Source organism: Hetaerina americana, unplaced genomic scaffold (assembly GCF_022747635.1).
Source record: "Hetaerina americana unplaced genomic scaffold, ioHetAmer1.1.p SCAF_3, whole genome shotgun sequence".
Taxonomy (NCBI): Eukaryota; Metazoa; Arthropoda; class Insecta; order Odonata; family Calopterygidae; genus Hetaerina; species Hetaerina americana.
Window position 1 is genome coordinate 60,682,246 of NW_027286874.1, and position 20,788 is coordinate 60,703,033.

General features: G+C 36.4%; 1 protein-coding gene across 1 annotated transcript in view; it reads left to right on the forward strand.

Annotated features, from left to right (window-relative positions):
• Pxd (Peroxidase) overlaps positions 1–19,791 on the forward strand; it is a 34,820-nt gene extending 15,029 nt beyond the window's left edge. Inside the window, exons 6-14 of the mRNA XM_071587274.1 lie at positions 2,784–2,995; positions 3,582–3,777; positions 6,939–7,136; positions 8,482–8,632; positions 12,801–12,954; positions 13,105–13,275; positions 14,066–14,264; positions 17,931–18,036; positions 19,686–19,791. Of these exons, the coding sequence (XP_071443375.1) occupies positions 2,784–2,995; positions 3,582–3,777; positions 6,939–7,136; positions 8,482–8,632; positions 12,801–12,954; positions 13,105–13,275; positions 14,066–14,264; positions 17,931–18,036; positions 19,686–19,791 (1,493 nt within the window). The remainder of the gene's footprint in view (positions 1–2,783; positions 2,996–3,581; positions 3,778–6,938; positions 7,137–8,481; positions 8,633–12,800; positions 12,955–13,104; positions 13,276–14,065; positions 14,265–17,930; positions 18,037–19,685) is intronic.
• Positions 19,792–20,788: the final 997 nt, after the last annotated feature.

Genomic DNA, 20,788 nt, shown 5'->3' on the forward strand with positions numbered 1-20,788 from the left:
CTCATTTTTCCCCATCGTCACCAACGCCAATAGATTGAGCTGATTGTTGCTTTCTTGAATATCGAGACCCTCTACACGCCGTGGAACGGGAGACCGACGGGGAATTCTTCAGTTGACGTACACCTATCGTGGCGACTATCCTACTCTTTATCTTTTATCTCTCTTCATTATTCCCCTCCTCCACCTATCGGCATCCGTAACAGGTACTCTAAACTGCACGAATATCATTTTGAATGGCTCTCTAGATCCAGAAGACAACACAATGAAAGGAACAAGCATGTGAGGACGTGATTTAGCTGAGATAATTTCTTAGCTGTCTCTGGAACGCAAGAATCCACTAAATTACTTCTCTCTTTTTCCTTTTTTGCTAGCTAGCGCCAAAAATTTCCGGGAACCTTACACATTTCTGTGTTTCACTGAGTTTGACTTATTATGTACTCTTTCTTCCTAACTAGAATCTTGTGTATTCCTTTGATAAACTTCGTAGATTATGGAAATATTTCTGAATTTGACCATTTCAGTATTTTTACAAACACACTGGTGGGGAACTCAATTTTTTGCTGCAGCCATCATTGGTCATTAAGTCAGGAGAGAAAAACGCATTCGACTTTCAATGTTGAGTAAAGAATTAGTGTTTCACTAGAATTTCAAATCAGCAATCAAGACAATTGGAAGTTGACTGGAAGTAACTTTATTTTTTTAAAAACAGTGATTTATTTGTATCGGAACAAGAGAAACGTCAAATACTACTTGGTCGCAATAGCTCTAATGATCAGACAGAACAGCAGACCTAAAACACTCAATCGCCCTTGTTCAACTTATATTGTGAGACCCATTAAGAGTAAGACGTCGAAGGGAAATCCCTGTAATTACTTTATATTAAAACAAGAAAGTCGGTGTGGACTAAACCATCTAAATTAGCAAGTATGTATGATATGGAAAATACTTGAAAAATATGTTTTTAATGTAGAGTTCACAAGAATTTCAAAGACCACCAGTGAATTTTCTTCCCAGTCTTGTTCCAAAATCTTAGCTTAGGTCTCACACAATATAAAGAAACTAAACTTGGTTTTCGGGGTCCCATGGGACCAAGTTTTATCTTTCGCATTATTATGCATAACTGTCTGGTCAATTACTGATAACTTTGATATCTGACAATTTTTTAGCCGCTACTCGGTAGAATTTCTCTATTGTAGAGATAATTGAAAAACGGCAATTCCTCAATTAATATTTATTGACAAAAATGGTTTTACCACTGTTAGGCATCAACAGGTTATGGCACACACTAATGAAAACATGGTCGTCAATAAATATAATTGTTGCATTGGTGTGCTTCTGTTATCTGTACGACTTTGATATCCATTTGATTTAAGCTGGCTCTTCCAAGAACCAAGAATACAGATCCGGGAATTGAGGTAGGGCTGTTCCAATTTCAAGTGATGACGATACCCTACCTTCTAAAGGTCCTGAATGGTAATTATGCCAATTGCTATACCTTTCTGTGTCCGTTTGCAAGTACTTGTGCACGTGTGTGCCTTTTTATGTGCTTATAAACACATTTCCTCGTAAAACTAAATGTAAAATGTTACATCATCAATAACGACATTATCACCCGTAGCTATTCCCCTCTTCCTGCCACGCCTACATTCAAATACTGCTTCTTTATTCATAAGAAAATAGAAATAAAAGAAAGGAACGCTTAGTTTCCCGCGTTAAGTTTAATTGATGCAGGAAATGCAACAGCCCTCTAGCCGTTTGCATAATCGCATGGAAAAAATGAAACTCTCTCACGGGAGCAGTCCACTATAAATGAGAATAAAGGTGAAAAAATTGGAAGGCTCGAAACAAGAAGGTATTCCCAAGCATTATTAGGATTTTTATAAGCAGAGAAACAAGAAGGTGATGGCGGAACTTTCCTTTCTGGTCCGTCTCCCCAACCGTCTGTGGAAAACACAAAACATTTTCCCCCCTCCCTAGAAAGCGCAAACGATTTGGTTCTTTCCTTGTTGCTCCCATTAGATCTAATTATGGACGCAGTTTCTACTTCCCTTCTCCCTTGATCAATATCTAAAATTTACACAAGTCCTCTAAAATTGTCATCAATGGATTATGAAAGAAAAGTTAATTTTTTATTTATATTAATGATACATTAACAATGTAATAACTTTATTGTAATGGAATGCTTTGTGTGAACTGAATTCAAGGAAATATAATCGAGGCATATGCTAAAATGGGGTTGTTGCACAATACCACGGAATCCATTGTGAGCAGGTTCTTTAGTGTTTACCTTAAAAAATGTTCGCTAAGACAGCGTAGAGAGGATTGCTTCAAAAGCAATTGAGCACCGTTTACCAAACCCCCATATCACTATCCAGTTCCTACAACCACATAATTCCGAATATCATGAGCCTTCAAGTGCTGCGAAAAACGCGGTAATGTGAACAATACGGTATTTGTCGAAGTTCTCTTAAGTATGTAAATGTAATGAATAAATTGAATTGAATGGGTTCACTCTTCGATTCGTATCATTCCTTCGCTTGCATATCAATTACTAAATGAGAAACGCTATAACATAGAGGAATGAGTGAAGTAAAATTACTTTAAGAACTAACAACCACATTTTTACATTAGACGTTAGAAGATATGGACGAAATTATGCAAATATATACAAAAAGGACTTCAAGCAAATGAAGCACAGCCAATGATTCATACACGAAAACTCATTGTTCCTTCCTATTGATTTAAAATTACCGAAGTTCTAAACCATACCTCGATTTTTACAGAGATCCATACCACGGACTGCTGTTCCAATGAAGGGCGCTGCCTGAGTAAAGAGCTACAGCTGCAGAACAAACCCGAAGGTTCCTGTTTCCCCATAACCATCCCCGCAGACGATCCATTTTATTCTAAATTCGGACAAGAGTGTATGGACTTCGTGAGAACTGCGAGTGACGCCAGCACCGGGTGCGGCCACCCATTCGGCCCCGCCAAAAAGGTAAGATTTCGAGAGGATGCCGTCGCGTTATGCGCTATATTATTATTATTATTACTACCATTGATCTCTCTCATAAAATGGCAAACTAAGTAATAAGCTTTGTAATTCATTTAAAAAATTAAATTCACATAATCCATTACACTGAACTGTTTCTTTAATTAAAGGGTGATAATCCTTGTCTTCTAATGCTGGAAACTGAAAGTAGCAATCAATGTCTTGCAAATATGCTGATCAAAATTTGCACAGTATGAAATGCCCATGATTACGCAAATGCAGGATAAGCATTTTAAAATTATTTTTTCCTATAATCAACCCTCGGTAGTTCTTCTATCCAGAGGCTCCAAGGAACCGAACTTGACGTGATATCAAATTTTCCAGGAGCCAAGTTGAGACCAACGAAAAAACATTTTTTTTGGAGTAAATTGTGGAAATATATTACAATTTGCTGACAATAATTTCCTTCAGTAAAATCCCTTCAATGAAAACCAAATGCTGTAAGACGATGGGAATTGAGCAGTCACCAAAAAATATCTCGAAGCATATAATTCCCGGCGAAACACTGATCTCTAGATTTTTGTTCTCCCAGTTGACCGCCGTCACGAGTTACATGGACGCTTCCCTCGTCTATGGAGTAGATCAAGATACAGCGGACGGTTTGCGGCTTGGGCAGGGAGGCAGGCTCGCCACGGAAGTGCGACATGGCCAGGAATGGCCTCCGACCTCCACCAACAAGACGGGAGATTGCGAGAGCATGAGTGATGACGAAGTGTGCTACAGAGGAGGTCAGTGCTCGCCAAGCCATCCACACACGTTCCAACTAACGATGACGTAACAAGTACGCCACAGTTGTGCTCCACGGAGGAATAACTCAACCTTCCGTACCGTAAATGAATCACTACCACATTAACGGCGGGGCCAGTTATTCCTCTCACTCTCCCTGAACTATCCTGATGAGTACCAATTGTATACATCGGCATAATTTTGCGCTAAAAGCTTTCAGGAATCATGATTATGTAATCTCACTCCGATTTTTATATTCGCATATTGCGAAATAATACTTGTGTTTGACGCTTTTTGATCTCTGCCGGTCACATTATCAAAGTAAAATGCTGATTTCGGCCGATATATCACAGGGCAATCTCGAAATGTTAGGTGTCATCCCATAGTGGCAAAAGCTAAATTGATTCAGGGCATAATCAAAAATACATTCAAATTGAATGAAAAGAAATATATATGTTTATTTTTTCTTATAAATAAATAAATAAATATATATATATATATATATATATATATATATATATATATATATATATATATATATGGTAAGTTGCTGGATTGTGTTTTTCTAGGAGTCACAAAATAGTTCTTTGGTAGTTGTGTCCATCCAAAACCTACCTTAACTGGTAGATTACTTAATTATAATAATTAACATACACATATGTACAAATATATAATATATATAACTATAACATATATACATATATATATTTATATACATATGTGTGTATGTATATTATTATTATTAAGTAATCTACCGGTTAAGGTAGGTTTTGGATGGACACAACTTCCAAATAAATATTTTGTGACTCCTAACAAAACATTATCCAGCAACCTACCATTATGGCCATCATGCCTTCCTTCATCTCTGTGTATTTCCTTCCTCCCTTCATCCCATCCAACGTCCCTATCCTGTTCCTGCCCTTTCCTCGTTTACCTAACATTCTCCCCTCTACTATAGTCTTCAACATCCCACTGCCGATCAATACCCCCTTCATCCATATTTCCTGCCTCCTTAGGATTTCTCCCAACAAACCCCTTTCCTCGCCCACCACACCCAGTACTTCCTCATTTGTTTTCCTTTGGGTCCATTTCACCTTCTCCATTCTTTTCCAAACCCACATTTCAAAAGCCTCCAGTCTACGTCTATTCTCCTGCTTCAATGACCACGTTTCCGCGCCGTACATAGCTACGCTCCATATCAAAGTTTTTACGAGTCTTTTCTTAACATGCTTACTCAACGTCCCTGTCATCAACTCCCTCCTCCTTGTGAAAGCCTCTTTGCCTAGCGCAATTCTTCTCCTTACATCCCAACTACTTTGGCCGTGTTGGTCCAAAACGCTTCCAAGATACGTAAACTATTTTACCTGCTCTAGATTGTGCCCTCCTATTTTAATCTTTAGCTTACCCTTTTTATTTCTAGATATTCGTATAAACTTTGTTTTATTAATATGGATCCTCATCCCACATCTATCGCACTTTGTTTCCTATTCACTCAGAAATATTTGAAACCCCTTAGATGACTAACAAATTAGAGCTTAGTCATCAGAAGGCCTAACTGATTTCACGTATTCCCCTTCGACTTTCATTCCTACCTCTAGTTGCTCCCATACCTCTTTAATCATTTCCTCCACACACAGGTTGAACAGCAACGGTGATAATGGGCAACCCTGCCTTACACCTCTTCCTAACACTGCCCATCCAGACTCCCCGTTCCCCACTCGCACCTAAGCAGTCTGAGACATGTACAGGTTGCGCATTAGCCTCCTGTCATATATGTATACACGTAATATAATAGATACAATAAATATAAATAATATAAATAATATATATATATATATGTGTATATATATATATATATATATATATATATATATATATATATATATATATATAAAATATCTTCGAAATGGAACGCTCTTCGGCGACGCACAAATATATAAAAACACAGATGTAGATTTTTAGAATATAGAGACACAAAGAAAGGACACTCACAATTTGTAATTTGACAATTCGACAGCTCGGCTGTCGTCTTCAGAACCTGATTCTGATTGAATGATTCTGTAGACGACAGCCGAGCTGTCGAAACGTCAAATAACAAATTGTGAGTGTCCTTTCTTTGCGTCTCTATATTCTAAAAATCTACATCTGTGTTTATATATATATATATATATATATATATATATATATATATATATATATATATATATATGTATGTATGTATATCGGTGTGTGTGTATGTGTGTGTAATTTAGTTATATTTATGCATGTAGGCACACAATTCATAAAAATGACACAAATCATGTGCAATTGAGGATAATTTACCTGTAGATAGATATTTCCCAAACAAACAAATTACTTAGAAGAAACGCTCATCGTGGACAATACATTGTAAGTGGGCGGCATTTTTCTCCTGAAAGAAAAAGGCCGTTAGGGGTTTAGGTAGCACAGTTTTAAGCCTCGAGTTTCTGAACTGTTCATAGTGACAAAAGTTTGTGGTAAGGCACCGTTTTTGCTTTGCTAATTCCTTCGATGGACTCTTGGCGACTTTCTCTGTGGTCCTTTTGAGAACATACATGAAGCTTTATTTTCTCGGCGTTACCTATACTGCTGAACGCTGTCATTAATGTCACTTTTCCATTGAGACAAAATCTCCACTGTAAGAGCATAACCAGGTGTGCAATGCTGTGCAATGTAGCTGCGTTTTACATTTTGGATTATGGAGGAGTCTATTATTTAGGTATAAATCAATGTGGGTATCCCTACATTGAAAACATATAATTTCCATCCAGACTGCATTGCATTCATGGAGGGTATTGCATTCAAGGACGATGGACTAAAAAAGGAGAGAAATATTTCATGTGTAGGAAAACTCGCCCAGTTTTAAGTAGCGAAAGATATTCGCCGCGCAAAATACGTTTATTAGGATAAAATATTGCTTTGCCGGTGTTAAAATTTATGACAAACAAAAAAGCCTAAATTAATTATGGTTTATATGTTTGTACACACTTAGAGTTCAGAAGAGAACCTCAGGTGTATGGCCTAAGAGAATAAGATTAATGATGGACGCCGTCATTGGATACCAATGGTCATTAACATCACCATTAGTGAACCTCATGTATGGGTTTGGCAAAAACAATTAATTATGTTTCTTTGTATATTTTAGGAGATGCCCGTATCAACCAAAATCCCGAGCTTACGGTGTTGCATATCGTCCTTCTCCGAGAGCACAATCGCCTGGCAGATCACCTTTCACATTTAAACCCCCACTGGAACGATGAAAAGTTATACCAGGAGGCAAGGCGAATATTGATTGCTGAGTACCAGCACATCAACTATTGGGAATGGATTCCGATCATGATCGGTGAGTATTAGAGACACGGACCATTCATTACGAGCATACCAGGAGGAAACAAAGTTTGATGAACAAGAGATGAAATATTATGGACAAGTTGTATTTTTTAACGGGTGCCTCTGTTTGGGTCTATTCTGTTTTTGATTAATTTATAAACCAATAACTTCAAATGTGAACAACTTTGGGGAGCCTTTCATATACATTATAATAATTAATCGGTATTATAGACAAGAAAATTGACTTAGTATGAGATCTAAGTGTATTGGACAAAGAGATTGTCCTAAATACGCAGATTTCGCAACTTAATAATACGGTAAATGAGAAATTCCAAATGCAAAAAGAAATGTTTAAAAAAATTGAAAATTAAACCCCGCGACGGAATTGTTCAAGGCTTTAATTTGAGAGCTCATGTTGAAAATTCTGCAAATTTTGGAAAGCCAATATTCTTTTTTATTGAGTAAAGGAAAACTAAAAAATTAACTTTTGGATACCTAGACTTAATATCTTCTACCGTGAGATTGTGTGTTACTGTGTAATGTACGAAATATATATATATATATAAATATATATATATATATATATATATATATATATATATATATATTTGTTCGCCGTTTGGCGGGATTTCGTGTTTGAATGTGTAGTAGGCCAATGTGGCTCGTCTCTTCTTCTGGCTATGCGTGCCACAAAACGCACTGTTCTTATCCTATATGATGTTGTATGATTCCTTTACTACTATCCTTTCCTCTGTGTGTCTTGTCTATTTCTCCTTTGTTGGGTGAAACAGCTCCCTAACGTCATTTCTTGGCCAAAGAAACGGGGCACTTGGTTGCTTAAAGCATTGCAGATTTCAGTGCAAACTACGTTTCCTGGATAGCTCAAGTGGTCAACAGTCTCCGCCCGACAAGTGGAAAGATCCGGAGTTCAAATCCTGGTCTAGGAAATATTTTTGCATTCGTGATCTGCTGGATTCCGCCTTCCCCACCTCTCCTGTGTTCGTCCTTTATGTGTGTTCCTATCCCTTTTCCTTATATGTGTTTCTATATAAATGAGTATTTGTTCGCCGTTTGGCGGGATTTCGTGTTTGAATGTATATACATATTTCTATATAAATATATATATATATATATATATATATATATATATATCTATATATATATAATCTGAATATAGTTAAATAATCGGCAATGCCCATCGTACTTGCCGCCCATGTAAAAGAAATAGCGTTCACAATATGATCAGGTATTGTGTAATATTTTTTATTTTACCATTTGTGAGCCAATTTCAACAGAAGTTTCACATTATTATCAACATTTGTGCACAAAATTGGAATGACTTTCATTTCTTTCTTTAGGTTGGGACGCCTCCTTCAAACAGGGAGTTATCTACGATAACCACGGTGACTTCACCGATGATTACGACGAGCATGTCGACCCATCAGTCCTCGATGGACATGCAACTGGCGCCTTCAGATATTTCCATTCCCTCATTCAAGGCTATCTTGAGTATGCCATTTTTCTCTATTTCCAAATGAATATTTTTTTTATTATGTCTATGCATTCTATATTAGTATAAAAGCACGACTGATGAGCCCACTAAAGAGAAAAATATCCATTTTAAAATGGTATTGATGCATTTGCTAGTCAGGATTACGATGTACCGAAGTTTATTAACTTGTAGTAATGCGAGGGTAAGGTAAAAAGTTCTCAGCCTGAAAATGAAAGATTGCGATTTTCAGTTTAAAAATTATTTCATTTTTCGTCATAATCTCCCTCAACTTCAACACACATTGCCCAGCGTTTCTCCCATAGCAGTATTCCTTCTCGGAATTGGGATTCTGGAAGGCTGTGAAGATATCCACCTACGGCCCTCTTAACTTCTCTATTGGATGCGAAGCGCTTCCCAGAAACAAATTTCTTCAATTTTGGGAACAGATGGAAGACTGAGTGTGCTTAATCAATACGATATCGTGCACCTCTTCGATGGTTCCCGGTGTAGCTGCAGTTTTTGGCATTCCTTCACGTGAGTCATCTTCGAGGGATGTGTGACCACGTTTAAATTCAGCTACTCACTTTTTAACGTTTGACACTGAGGAAGCAGAGGCCCCGGACACTATTGTCAACTTCGGATGACTTTCCATAGGGGTTTATCTATCCAAAACGAAGAATTTTATGACCGCACGAAATTTAAGTTTTTTTCCATTTTAACGAAACACACGAAAGACGTCTACTGCAACAGCATATGTAAACAAACTGCTTGAGTGAAAAAGTTGAAACATGTCTTACGGACTAATGACACACGCACCCAGGCAGTAGTAATACATTTTCGCTGATTGGAACGCCATCTCTGTGTCAGGCCGAGAACTATTCACCTTACCCACGTATAAATTAACCATATCATAATTATAGTAATTAACATAAGCCATGATTTACCCTTTTGTAAAACGAGTATATCTAAGGCAATAGAATTCATCTTAGTCCTCGAAGGAGGTAAGCGATTTTCCGTTAATTAAAGATCTTCTTTAACGACTGCGGCTGGAAGTGGCTCTACCATTAATGCCCAAGTAAATTGCTAGCATGAAAATACAGAGGTACATCTACATCAATACCCTGCGAGCAACCAAAAAGGTGTGTGGCAGGGGGTGCAGTTCCAGGAGGAAAGGGTAAGGGATGAGGGGGTTAGGGTTTTTAAAATAGATGGGGGAAGGTGGGGGGAACCTACTATATATATATATATATATTATATATATATATATATTATATATATATATATATATATATATATATATATATATATATTATATATATATATATATATATATATATATATATATATATATATATATCGATGATACAGAAACACTCACACGAGCAGTATAATATTTGGACGGCACAATAGAACACAAATAAAATAGTAGTTACACTTAAAAGGACACTCACATTTTAAATTGTTTGAGGTTTCGGCCTTCTCCGAGGCCTTCTTCAAGTAAGACTGAAAATTGACTGGGGAGCAGTTAGGGGTCTGGGCGGGGGAGGGGAGGTGCAGGGAATGCTGGGAGGGAAATCAAAGATAGCGGTTAAGGGTGGAAATTTTGAAAGATCGGAAAGCTAATATCTACGCGGATTCTCGAGTTCTCACCTCTATAGTTTATTTCTTATCAATATATCCTTACCTATTTGCACTTCATATCATTGACTCAAGTGTTTGGCAAATGATTTACATATTATACCCTTGGTAAGAATGAAAAGGATTTGATAGTGACTTAAAGTCATATTATTAGGTTGATTACACCAAAATTTTAGGATTGACTGCATTTATTACGGTAACTCAAGGAAAAGAAAAACGTCCATTCTCCAAAATGATGCAATACGTAATAGGTCATGATGCAATCACCGCGTTCCACACTTCCAAATCTAAGTTCCTATCGAAGAAATAATTTAGATAAATAGTTAAAAGTAGAGAATTCTTTGCAGAAAAACTCTATCGTATAGCAGAACATGATCTTTAATGCTAGAAAATAGTGATTTCTCGAGTGGGTTTCATTTCTTAGTGGTTTAATCATCCACCCACTAAGCAAACATTACCTAGTTAGACCTTGAGTACGAGTGAACCCCAATCTTAATAGTAGTCTTATAAAATCGATAGTTTGGAGGCTCTACTTGGTCAAAAATTCATGATCAATAAATAAATAAAATTAGCATTTTTTCACATGAAAAAATTGGATTATATAGTATCACAACCGATTTGGTACAGGCATACCTGAAGATGTCGCCTATGCGTATAAACCGGTAGTTGTACATTCAAGTTTTTGTCCGAGAAAATCCTAAGTTTATTTTTTCAGTGAGCTGTGCAATAAGTTTCACAGGAAATTATATATACGTACGTTAAAAAATATTTTGTCAAGCAGATCAAGATCAATGGTATGACCAGCCTGGAGAAAACGATCTTTGGCATAAGCCCTACAAAAGATTTGAAAAGTCAATTTAAAAGTTGTAAAAGAGATACATCGATTAAAATCCCAATGCTATAAATTTTCATGAATAAACATATAAATATAACAAAGACAAAGCTGTCGTTAGTATTAATTAATACTACAAGCTCCTTGTCAGTACGCACATCATTTAAGAAGTGATAACATGCACTTGGGCTCTTGTTTTAAAACAAGGTGGGAAAGAACAAATATATCATTGAAAATGTCAAGGTTTGGATTTTATTTAGGATTATTTTTATTACATGGTGATAAAATATGATAATTTTTAAATTAATGAAAATTCTGCACATAATGTTTCATTAGGATTCATTTTGTTAAGATGCTCGTTATAAAATTTTCGATCTCCAATAAATCTTGTACGGTCGTTGAATTAGTTAATTACTGAAGCTCAAATCCATCTTACTTTTAGCCATGTGGTAGATAAGTGTTGGGGAAATTGTTTAAGCTAATAATCTACCGTAGACCAGCGAAAGGAAAACAACCTTCAGGTAAGTACATCTCAAATTGCGCCACTATCCTGCTAAAGCTATTACCATTTCCGTCAATGACTTCACATAAACAGAGAAAAGTTATTCACGCCATAATTCTATGTAAGCAATCACTCGATATTTTATGACCTAAATACCACTTACTTCAAACTTAGAAACGAAACGAAGAAAAAATTAATGGGTAAATCATCAGAAAAATATTGTTAGTCACCTATATGAGAACTTAAATTAAACAGTAAAGGTTTTTACAGATAATTGATATTATAAAAGTCACCCGCAAGTTTTACGATGTTTTTTTCCAATGAAAGAGGTGATACGATAAGATTCGAAATTAATCTTTATTTATCTTGGATTTAACTCGTAAACGAGCATAACCAGATATTACCATTCATTTCAATGCCTGCTTGCATAATCTAAGAAATAGAAGCGAAATGGAAAGGTTTGCGCTGCATTTTGGAAATGTCGATGAGAAAATAAATTCAACGAACGGAAATAAACAAAATCATATGCATCTAATTTTAAGCATCACATGATTTATCCTTTGACACAGGTTCTTGTAAAACCATTGAGACTGAGACAACCCCGATGGACTGGTTAATCTTGAATTTCGAATGTTTGAAGACATTCAATAATCCTTTTCCGTTAACACGACCTTGCAAAGACATAATAACGTAAAAAACTATCAAAAAGAACGCTTTGCCAATCGACAGAAAATTGGGGTGCTTGGATATTCGGAAAGATATGGGCGAATATCACTGATGTTTGAAAAATCCTCCGGAATCATTATCATTAATGAATTTTACTTTCAGGATCACATTTTAGGCAGGCATTTGAAATATAGTGCGATAATTTCCAAATGGATACTTACCCATAACTCGGGAAAAGTGGGAAATAGTATTGGTTTAATAAAATCTCTACATTTCACCTTCGAGACATCCATGAGATAAATTTATTATAAAATTGTCACATAATCATTATTTTGCCCCTGAGGTAGTAATTTTGAAGAATGAGTCGTATTATTTACCTTTTTAAAATCTTATTTACATCAATTAACTAAAACTTCGATCATTCCTACGTAAAAGTAGAATTTCTTGATGTAGACGATCTATAAACGGCGAATATGTAACAAGACTAAGATTTATACTAAAACTTCCTCCTTTTATATGATTAACCTTGTTTTTACTTTAACCTCAGGGAAATAACTCAGTTCAGGCAGTCATTCAATGCTGTCAGGCTGAGCGACTATTTCAACAGACCGCAAATTATCGAGCAAGATGGATTCGACAAGTTCGTAAGAGGACTATCCACCCAACCGCAGCATGGATCCGATCGATTTTTTACCGCCGAGGTAAGTCTTTAAAAGGAAAGCACGCATAAAAATGCAGCACATTCAAGAGAAAGGAGACCAAAAGATCTTTCAAGGGTGTTTAAAATGACTGTCTAATCCACCCCAAGGGTTTTTAAGAATTGTTTAATTCACCCTTATTCAATCCAACAGATAACGCGGTATTTATTCCGTGCCGGTCGCCCCTTCGGAATGGATCTCCGGTCAATCGACATCCAGAGAGGAAGAGATCACGCACTGGGCAGTTACAATGACTACAGAGAGGTATGTGGCCTCCCAAGGGCTACCCACTTCTCGGATTTCCTGGATGTCATAGACCAAGAGGCAAGTAAAAATGTATCGCTTAGTACGTTATACTTGTTCGTAAAACTCAGGAGGTTGGAAAAAAACTGATATGAAGAGAATTTCAACAACATTTTGAATAATTATGTCATTTTCAATCACGATGACGGCTTGCATACGATAAAAGTAATCACCAATCAATCCAACTCTTCATTAAACAATACAACAATCGGCCAAAGAACTACCTTACCCGTGGAAAACTTTATTAATATCGAAATTGGTATATTATATGGACATTACACAGAATTAACGCGATTCAGAAGTAAAAGTTTGCAATTCCAAATGTATTTTTGATACATTTCAAAGTACTTCATTAAGTGAGCAACATCGTTTGCCAAAATACGACACAACGACGTTTTAGGGTATTACCCGTAAATTAGAGCGGACGAAAAATGAAGGAAAAAAAGGAAGGAGGTATGAAGAGAGTGGAAGAAAAAGAGAAAAGAAAAGGGGTAAAATGGAAGTTATCGAATTGTAGAAAATGAATACAGTGGAATGATATTTGACACACAAATACCAAGGAGCATCAAGTGTGACTGCCACTGATATGAAGTCCATGGGGGTTTTACCAAAAAGAGAGCCGTTGAGATAATTTTACACAATCCAAATCCAATTGGAAAATGAAACAATATCGATTTTATCCATATTATATTTTAAACAGTTTTCGAATAAAATAAATGCGTTACAATAAAATAAATGCTTTCGAATAAAATAAAGGTATTACTGAAAGTTACTCACCATTCTGCTATATTTTCTTTCCACAACACGGCAGATCGTGGACAAATTTGCCAAAGTCTACGATAGTCCAGAAGATGTGGAGGTCAACGTAGGAGGCTTCCTAGAGCGGCACGTGCCGGGAGCTTTGGCGGGACCAACGTTCGTGTGCATCATGGCTGAGCAGTTCAGGAGAACACGGGCGGGAGACAGGTACTTCTACGAGCACGGAGGATTCCACCACTCGCTCACGCCAGGTAATCCATTTTCACTGCATTCTTTATATTGCTATATTTTTAAGGTGAGTTCAACGCCTTATCTGGAATAAAAGATGACTCAATCCGTATTGATAGAAATAAGAAGCATCAAGGCCTCAGGGAAATATCATTTATATTAAATAATTTAGGAAGCACAAGCCCTCTTTCAATGCTTTTCTCTTCATCAAATGGACATGATATTCTTGCCAGTAAATCAGATATATATTGCGGGACGGATATGTACCACTTTCAGGCGCCTATGGCTAAGGTAAACCTATTGATGTAAGCTTGAATAATATCAAAACCAGGATAATAAGATTATTTAAATCACGTATGAATTTGAAACAATAACTTTTGGGTTACCTTTAGTCATAAATTGAACCACGAGACCATGTCTGGAACGAGTTACATGTGCGTACCATATGCATGTAAATATAACATTCTTTCATATTGGCCAAAGGCACCTCAATCAAAGGTGTTCGATTAAAGTTATGACAGTTTCAAGTATTTAGACGTATGTTATGTTTTTATGAAGTTTTTAGATGTTTGCAGAATTTAAACATGAATGCAGAAGAGAATAACTGATTATTTTACACCCTTTATGTAGTGAAGTTGAAAGTCATGAAAAATATTTTCCTCATTCGGATGCGAGCGAGTCAGATAAAAGGTTGCCTCATAAGGTTCCGATTAAAACTTTATTCAAGGCGATAATTAGACGGGTAATAAAATGATATAGCACTGCAAAAAAGAAAAGTAAACTTACATTCATAAAAACATTTGATTCAGAAATACCAAACTCATAAAATTTCGACTTAAGCACATATCATCATTATGTTGGCTCAAAGGAGAAAAGTTTGTCGAACATTCATTTAACTATTGTCGGAAAAAAATTACGTCGAAAGAGCTTCGGAAAAGAAAAATTCGCACGCACATCAAAATTTTTACATTACTAGGTGCGATTAGACACGAAAGTATTCGACGCATTCGTAAAACGAAGGAATATTGGCACACACGACAACCTCGCAGAAACAATGGAAGCCATTTAGTTGAACTCGCGGAAAATTTTAAGCCGGGAGTTCAATGAAATTAAAATCAAAATAAAACGCTGACGTGGTATGAATGGCGTCAAAGACTTGGTGCGATTCATAAAAATAGACACCAGAGCAAAGTAAAAATTATATATATAAAAGATTAGATCATAAGAATACATATAAACAGGGTGCCTTCCGAAAGTAATGCAATTATTTTTTTAGGTAATTTTATTTAACAGATTTGCAAAAACACTTAAAATTCTTCAAATTACTGTCCTTGGGCCTCTACATGTTTTTTCCAGCGACTCTGCCATGACCGATAAACGCCCTGGAAGGCGTCTTCGGGGACCTTTCGCAAGCTCTTCGTTACGGCTGATTGGATCTCTTCTATGGACGAAAAACGGATTCATTTCAGGGCTGACTTAATCCGAGGGAACAAAATAAAGTATATTGGGGTGACGTCAGGACTATAGGCGGGGCAGCGTTGGCACCTAGCGTTTGGCCAGGAACTCGTGGACTCTTGTGGCAAGGCGCGTTGTCGTGATGGAGTTGCCAGGTAGCGGAGATGTCTTTTCTCGTCCTGATGATTCTTTTTCGGAGTCTTTCCAGCACATTCACGTAGTAGGTAGCGTTAACGGTCTGTCCTTGAGGAACAAACTCCTTACGGACCTCTTCATCACTATCGAAAAAGACAATGAGCACTGTTTTCAATTCTGATTTGCTCATTATTGCCTTTTTGGGCTTGGGAGACTGGTCAGTGTGACATTCAGAGCTTTGGCGTTTTGTTTCTGGATCGTATTCAAAAATCCAGGTTTCACCAAAGGTGATGACGTTGTCCAAATAATCAGGTTTACTGTCAATACGTTGCAATAATTCACTTGAAATTTCCACTCGTTTCGTCTTTTGGTCGTCTAACACTTGGGCACGAGCTTGGCGCACACTTTCCTCATCGCTTAATCTTCAGTAACAATGGGAAACACAACAGTAGACGACAAGTTCAGTTCATTGGCAGCCATCTTGATACCCAATCGACGGTCAGAGTCCAAAAATTGTCGAACACGAGCCACATTGTTGTCGGTTTTGCTGGTTGACGGCCGCCCAGAGCGTTGTTCGTCGTGAACCTCTTCCCGGCCCTCCTTAAAGGCCTCTAACCACCTCGAAACTTGTGAGTAGGACAGAGCTGAGTCTCCATTAGCCTCAAGAATTATTTTGTTATTCTCCTTAAGGGATTTTTTTCAGTTTAGCACAAAAATATTTAACCGCGCAACGTCGCTCGATCGCCGATACCATTTTTTTCGTGACACGGTCGGTGCGCAGAGGTTTACAATAACAGACGTTCTGCCGCTTCCACAGCTTGGAGAGCGCTGATACCGGTTTTACGGCGAAGCTTAGCGTCATCTCCACCAACGCGAAGTGGTTCGATCCCACTCCGACCAATAGAATTGGCGCGGTAAATTCAATGACATTACTCTCGGAAGATACCCTGTATCTAAGAAAGTATTTTTTGGAAAAAAATTCCTTCAGAGATCCAATATATGAAAAAAGAAGTATCCCTAACAATTACTTCAGGATAAGGGACTATGGAATACTAGAAGCTGTATGCTCGGATTTTGGGGATTTATCCAGGATTTAGCCGTTGCTGATTGTCCGGCGACAATTTGTCGATTCGTAAGTTTTTTTGTCACGAAGTAGCTAAATGCCAAATAAAAGAATCTGAGAAACATGAATTCTGATTGGTAAGAGTATTCTAAATAAACCTTGTCCAACTTGTTGAAGTTTCAAAGAATAAGAAAGAAACCTCGCGAATATTAGAAAATTTAGCAATAGGAAACCTCTGTTTTAAAATTTTCGATTAAATAATTATTTAATAATTTAGGATAATTGTAAATAAAAATTTATTCTCCTGTATCGAGTACTAATGATTGTCATGAGTAAATCTGAAAGAACGATGAAGAATGAAAGACTACTTAATAGCAAATAACGCCAACTGAAATAGTTGATAATGTATCAAACGAACAAGGAAATTAATTACATCAAAAATACTATCACAACTTTAATATTCTCGATGATAATTTATTTAAATGGCTAACGTTTAAAATGTATAGCTAAATATTATTCTTATTAAAATTTATATTTTGCACCATATTTCCATTTATATTCAAAGTATATTATTCATTTTCACATTTCAAATGAAATAATGTGTTCGTTCACCGTATCCATGTACCTAAAGCAAAATTTTAGGGAAAAAATATATTATTTTAATAGGCTAGCGAGAAGTGACCACTAAATTTATTATTTCGCATCCCGAACCATCGTCACGCTTAAACCTTCATACGCAGAAACCCTCAGAGTTTTGAAATGAGGATACTAAAATCTAGTGCTCCAGCAGAGATGCTTTAACCGTTTTTTATAAAAATTTGCACAAGTACTGCTAATCGCACCTCGAAGTTTTAACAGCCTGTACACCGAGATTATTTCCGAAATCACTGTCGTCTGAAAACCTGTCAAGTAGGTAACTCACGAGTACTATTTCCACATCTGTCACGGCTTGTGATTTTTGCCCACGTTTTTCGATTGAGTAAAGGCAAAATCTTTGCCTAAACAATAAGTCATATGCTTCTTTTTTTAATTGCAGACCAACTGAAGTCCATTAGAAGTGCCAGTTTCGCCCGTCTTCTATGTGACAACGGGGATGAGATAACGGAAATGCAGCCACAAGCATTTATGCAGCTATCTCACTCGTAAGTAAAAATTCAGATTTATAGGCAAAACATAACGAAACCAGTCTTCAGTGCCTATACTTAAATTAATAGAAGGAGATATTGACGAGTGGGAAATTCCAATTGATGCAATACGAGAAAACGGTGGGGTATGTACAAAAAAGGATCCCGTTTTAATTGAATGCTTCCTAACTACACAATTATCCGAAAGAATCCCAAACTTCCAAAGTATCACAATATATTGTAAACAAAATTATACTTCATAGATGTTCGTGGACCCAGCCACCTTTGATTTTCTAATTATTTAAAAGATAGAAAATTAGTACCTAAAATAAATAATGCCTGTAGTGAAGATCATGAGCTAGAATCAGGGGTGCCTAAAGGATGTATTCTTGGCTCTTTACTATTTATAATATATATAAATGACATATTCAAACACTATCATTTCTCCGAGTTAATATTGTATGCTGACGATGCGGTACTCAGATCAAAGCATAGGGAACTAAAATCAGAAATTAATGGCATGAAACTTGACTTAAATAATATCAGTTAATGGGTACATGATAATTATCTCGTTATCAATGAGAAAAAAATCCTAAGTCATGTTTGTGAAACACAAAACCTCTGACATCATAGATATTCAATTGCATATTCATTCAAATTACTGCCTACATTATCCCACCAATAACTGCAATTTCCCTATGCTGGAACAAATAAATAAATATAATTACTTGGGGGTTATCATTGACCAAAATATTAACCTTGGTGAACATGTTTTAAAAATAAATAATAAATTAAATTACATCCTTTGTCAAGTTCACTTCATTTCCAATTTTGTAACTTTGAATGTCATCAAAATAGTATATTTTCAACTGGTTGAGATGATTTAAAGATATGGTATAACCGTCTGGGGATTCACTGGTTCAACAAAAATTAATATACTAAAAATTTAACAGCAAAAAATCCTAGAGAAAATGCCCGAGGCTGGATCAAAAAATAAAAATATTCTAGATGGAAGAAATATCTTTCAAAAATTAGGAATTCTGCCTGTTGACAGTCTGTATAGATATGCCATCATACTAGGAAACTATTTTCATGGCACATTTTAAATACCTGATTTAAATAAAAAGAAATTACCATTAAGGGAAAATGTTAAGTATTTACCAAAAAAATTCTATACAAGTCAAGGTAGAAGAAAATTGGAGGTTACTGTATCTCTAATTTTTAATGAAATACCTAAATATTTAAGAGTATTACAGTCATTAAACGCTGTGAAAGGGAGAACTGGCTATTATACAGAATGGATTAGGGCTGGGAACGAAAATGTGACACAATATATGTAGCTTATATTTGCATACACTTTAAGCTATCATTTTTGTTTACGTGGCACCTGCTGTCAAGCCAGAACTGACTGGCTTAGCAGGACCAGAATTATTATTTTATGAATACATTTTTAATGTATATTACTATTGTATATTGGGAAGATCAATAAAAAAGTTAGAGGGCGCTGAGCCTGGAAAGGGGTGAATTTAGACCTCATAATATCCCCGATGATTTCCCGTATTATTGAAAGGTTCATGCGTTTCAAAATCATGTTGAAAATGCATTTGTAAACGAGGGAAACGTCTGTTTCGTCAAACTATAAACTCGAATTTTTCTTTTTCCTTTAGAAATCAAGTCGTTCCCTGTGATCGTTATGATCTAATCCCAGTCGTCGACTTGAGGCCTTGGCAAGAGGCAGCACCCCACGACTTTCAGAAGAAGAAGAAGAAGTAAGGCGGAAGAAAGAGTCAAATGGGTGACGGCAGACATCAAATATATAACACCAAGCGCTCAAACGCTGCAACGTCCGTCCAACGGAAGGGAAATCGTGGATTGGTTGTCCGTCAAAATGAAGGATGCTACTGCCAAAAATGTCTCTACGAAAGTTGATCGTCTTTACTCAAGCTTCGTTCAAGCATAATGATATCATTATCAAAAGTCAACCTTGATATCGTGACAATGTTTTGTTACCATTTAAAAATCCGATTCCCACCTCTAAATTTGGAAGAAAACAGAAACAATTTCACTTCGTCTACAGTTCGACACGCGATTGACTTGGGGCAGCCCAACTGTTCACGTGAACTTGGATCACAACCACTATCTCCCACAAAAAGAGCTAGAGGGTGGACCGAGGTAACTTTCACGAAATGGTAGCAAGCGCTAAACGGCGCCTCATCGTTAGGCAATCGAAAAAATTACTAACCTACTTAAATAACACTAGGAAACAAACTTTTTGCATTATATATCAGAGCAAATGTTTGTTTTGTACAGTGGAATATGATTTTGGAATCCTAATATGCGTGTCACGTCGGACTTTAACATTTTCGCAGTTCTGAGTGTGAAAATTGACGAAATATGGTACCTATTTTTCAAGCACATCTCACGCATAAATTATATTATTTGTTTATTTATTTTTTCCATATCAAAAGGTACTACGACTTTTGGACTACAAGTTGAGAGGCTAACTTCGGATTTGATATAATATTTCACAGAGCTATATCAATTTGAATTACAATATTTTGAAATCTTATGCATTGCAATTCTATCGTTATATTGAATCAATTTTTCAAAAAACTGTATTTATCCAAAGGAAATTATTTCACCGTCATATTTCGCAGCCAAAAATGTACAAGTAACACCTGGTCTGATAACGGAAACAATAAAAACACCTTTTTTGTTCCCTAGTGTAATTAAACCGAAAAAATTAAATTTGGAGGAGTTTATTGCAATC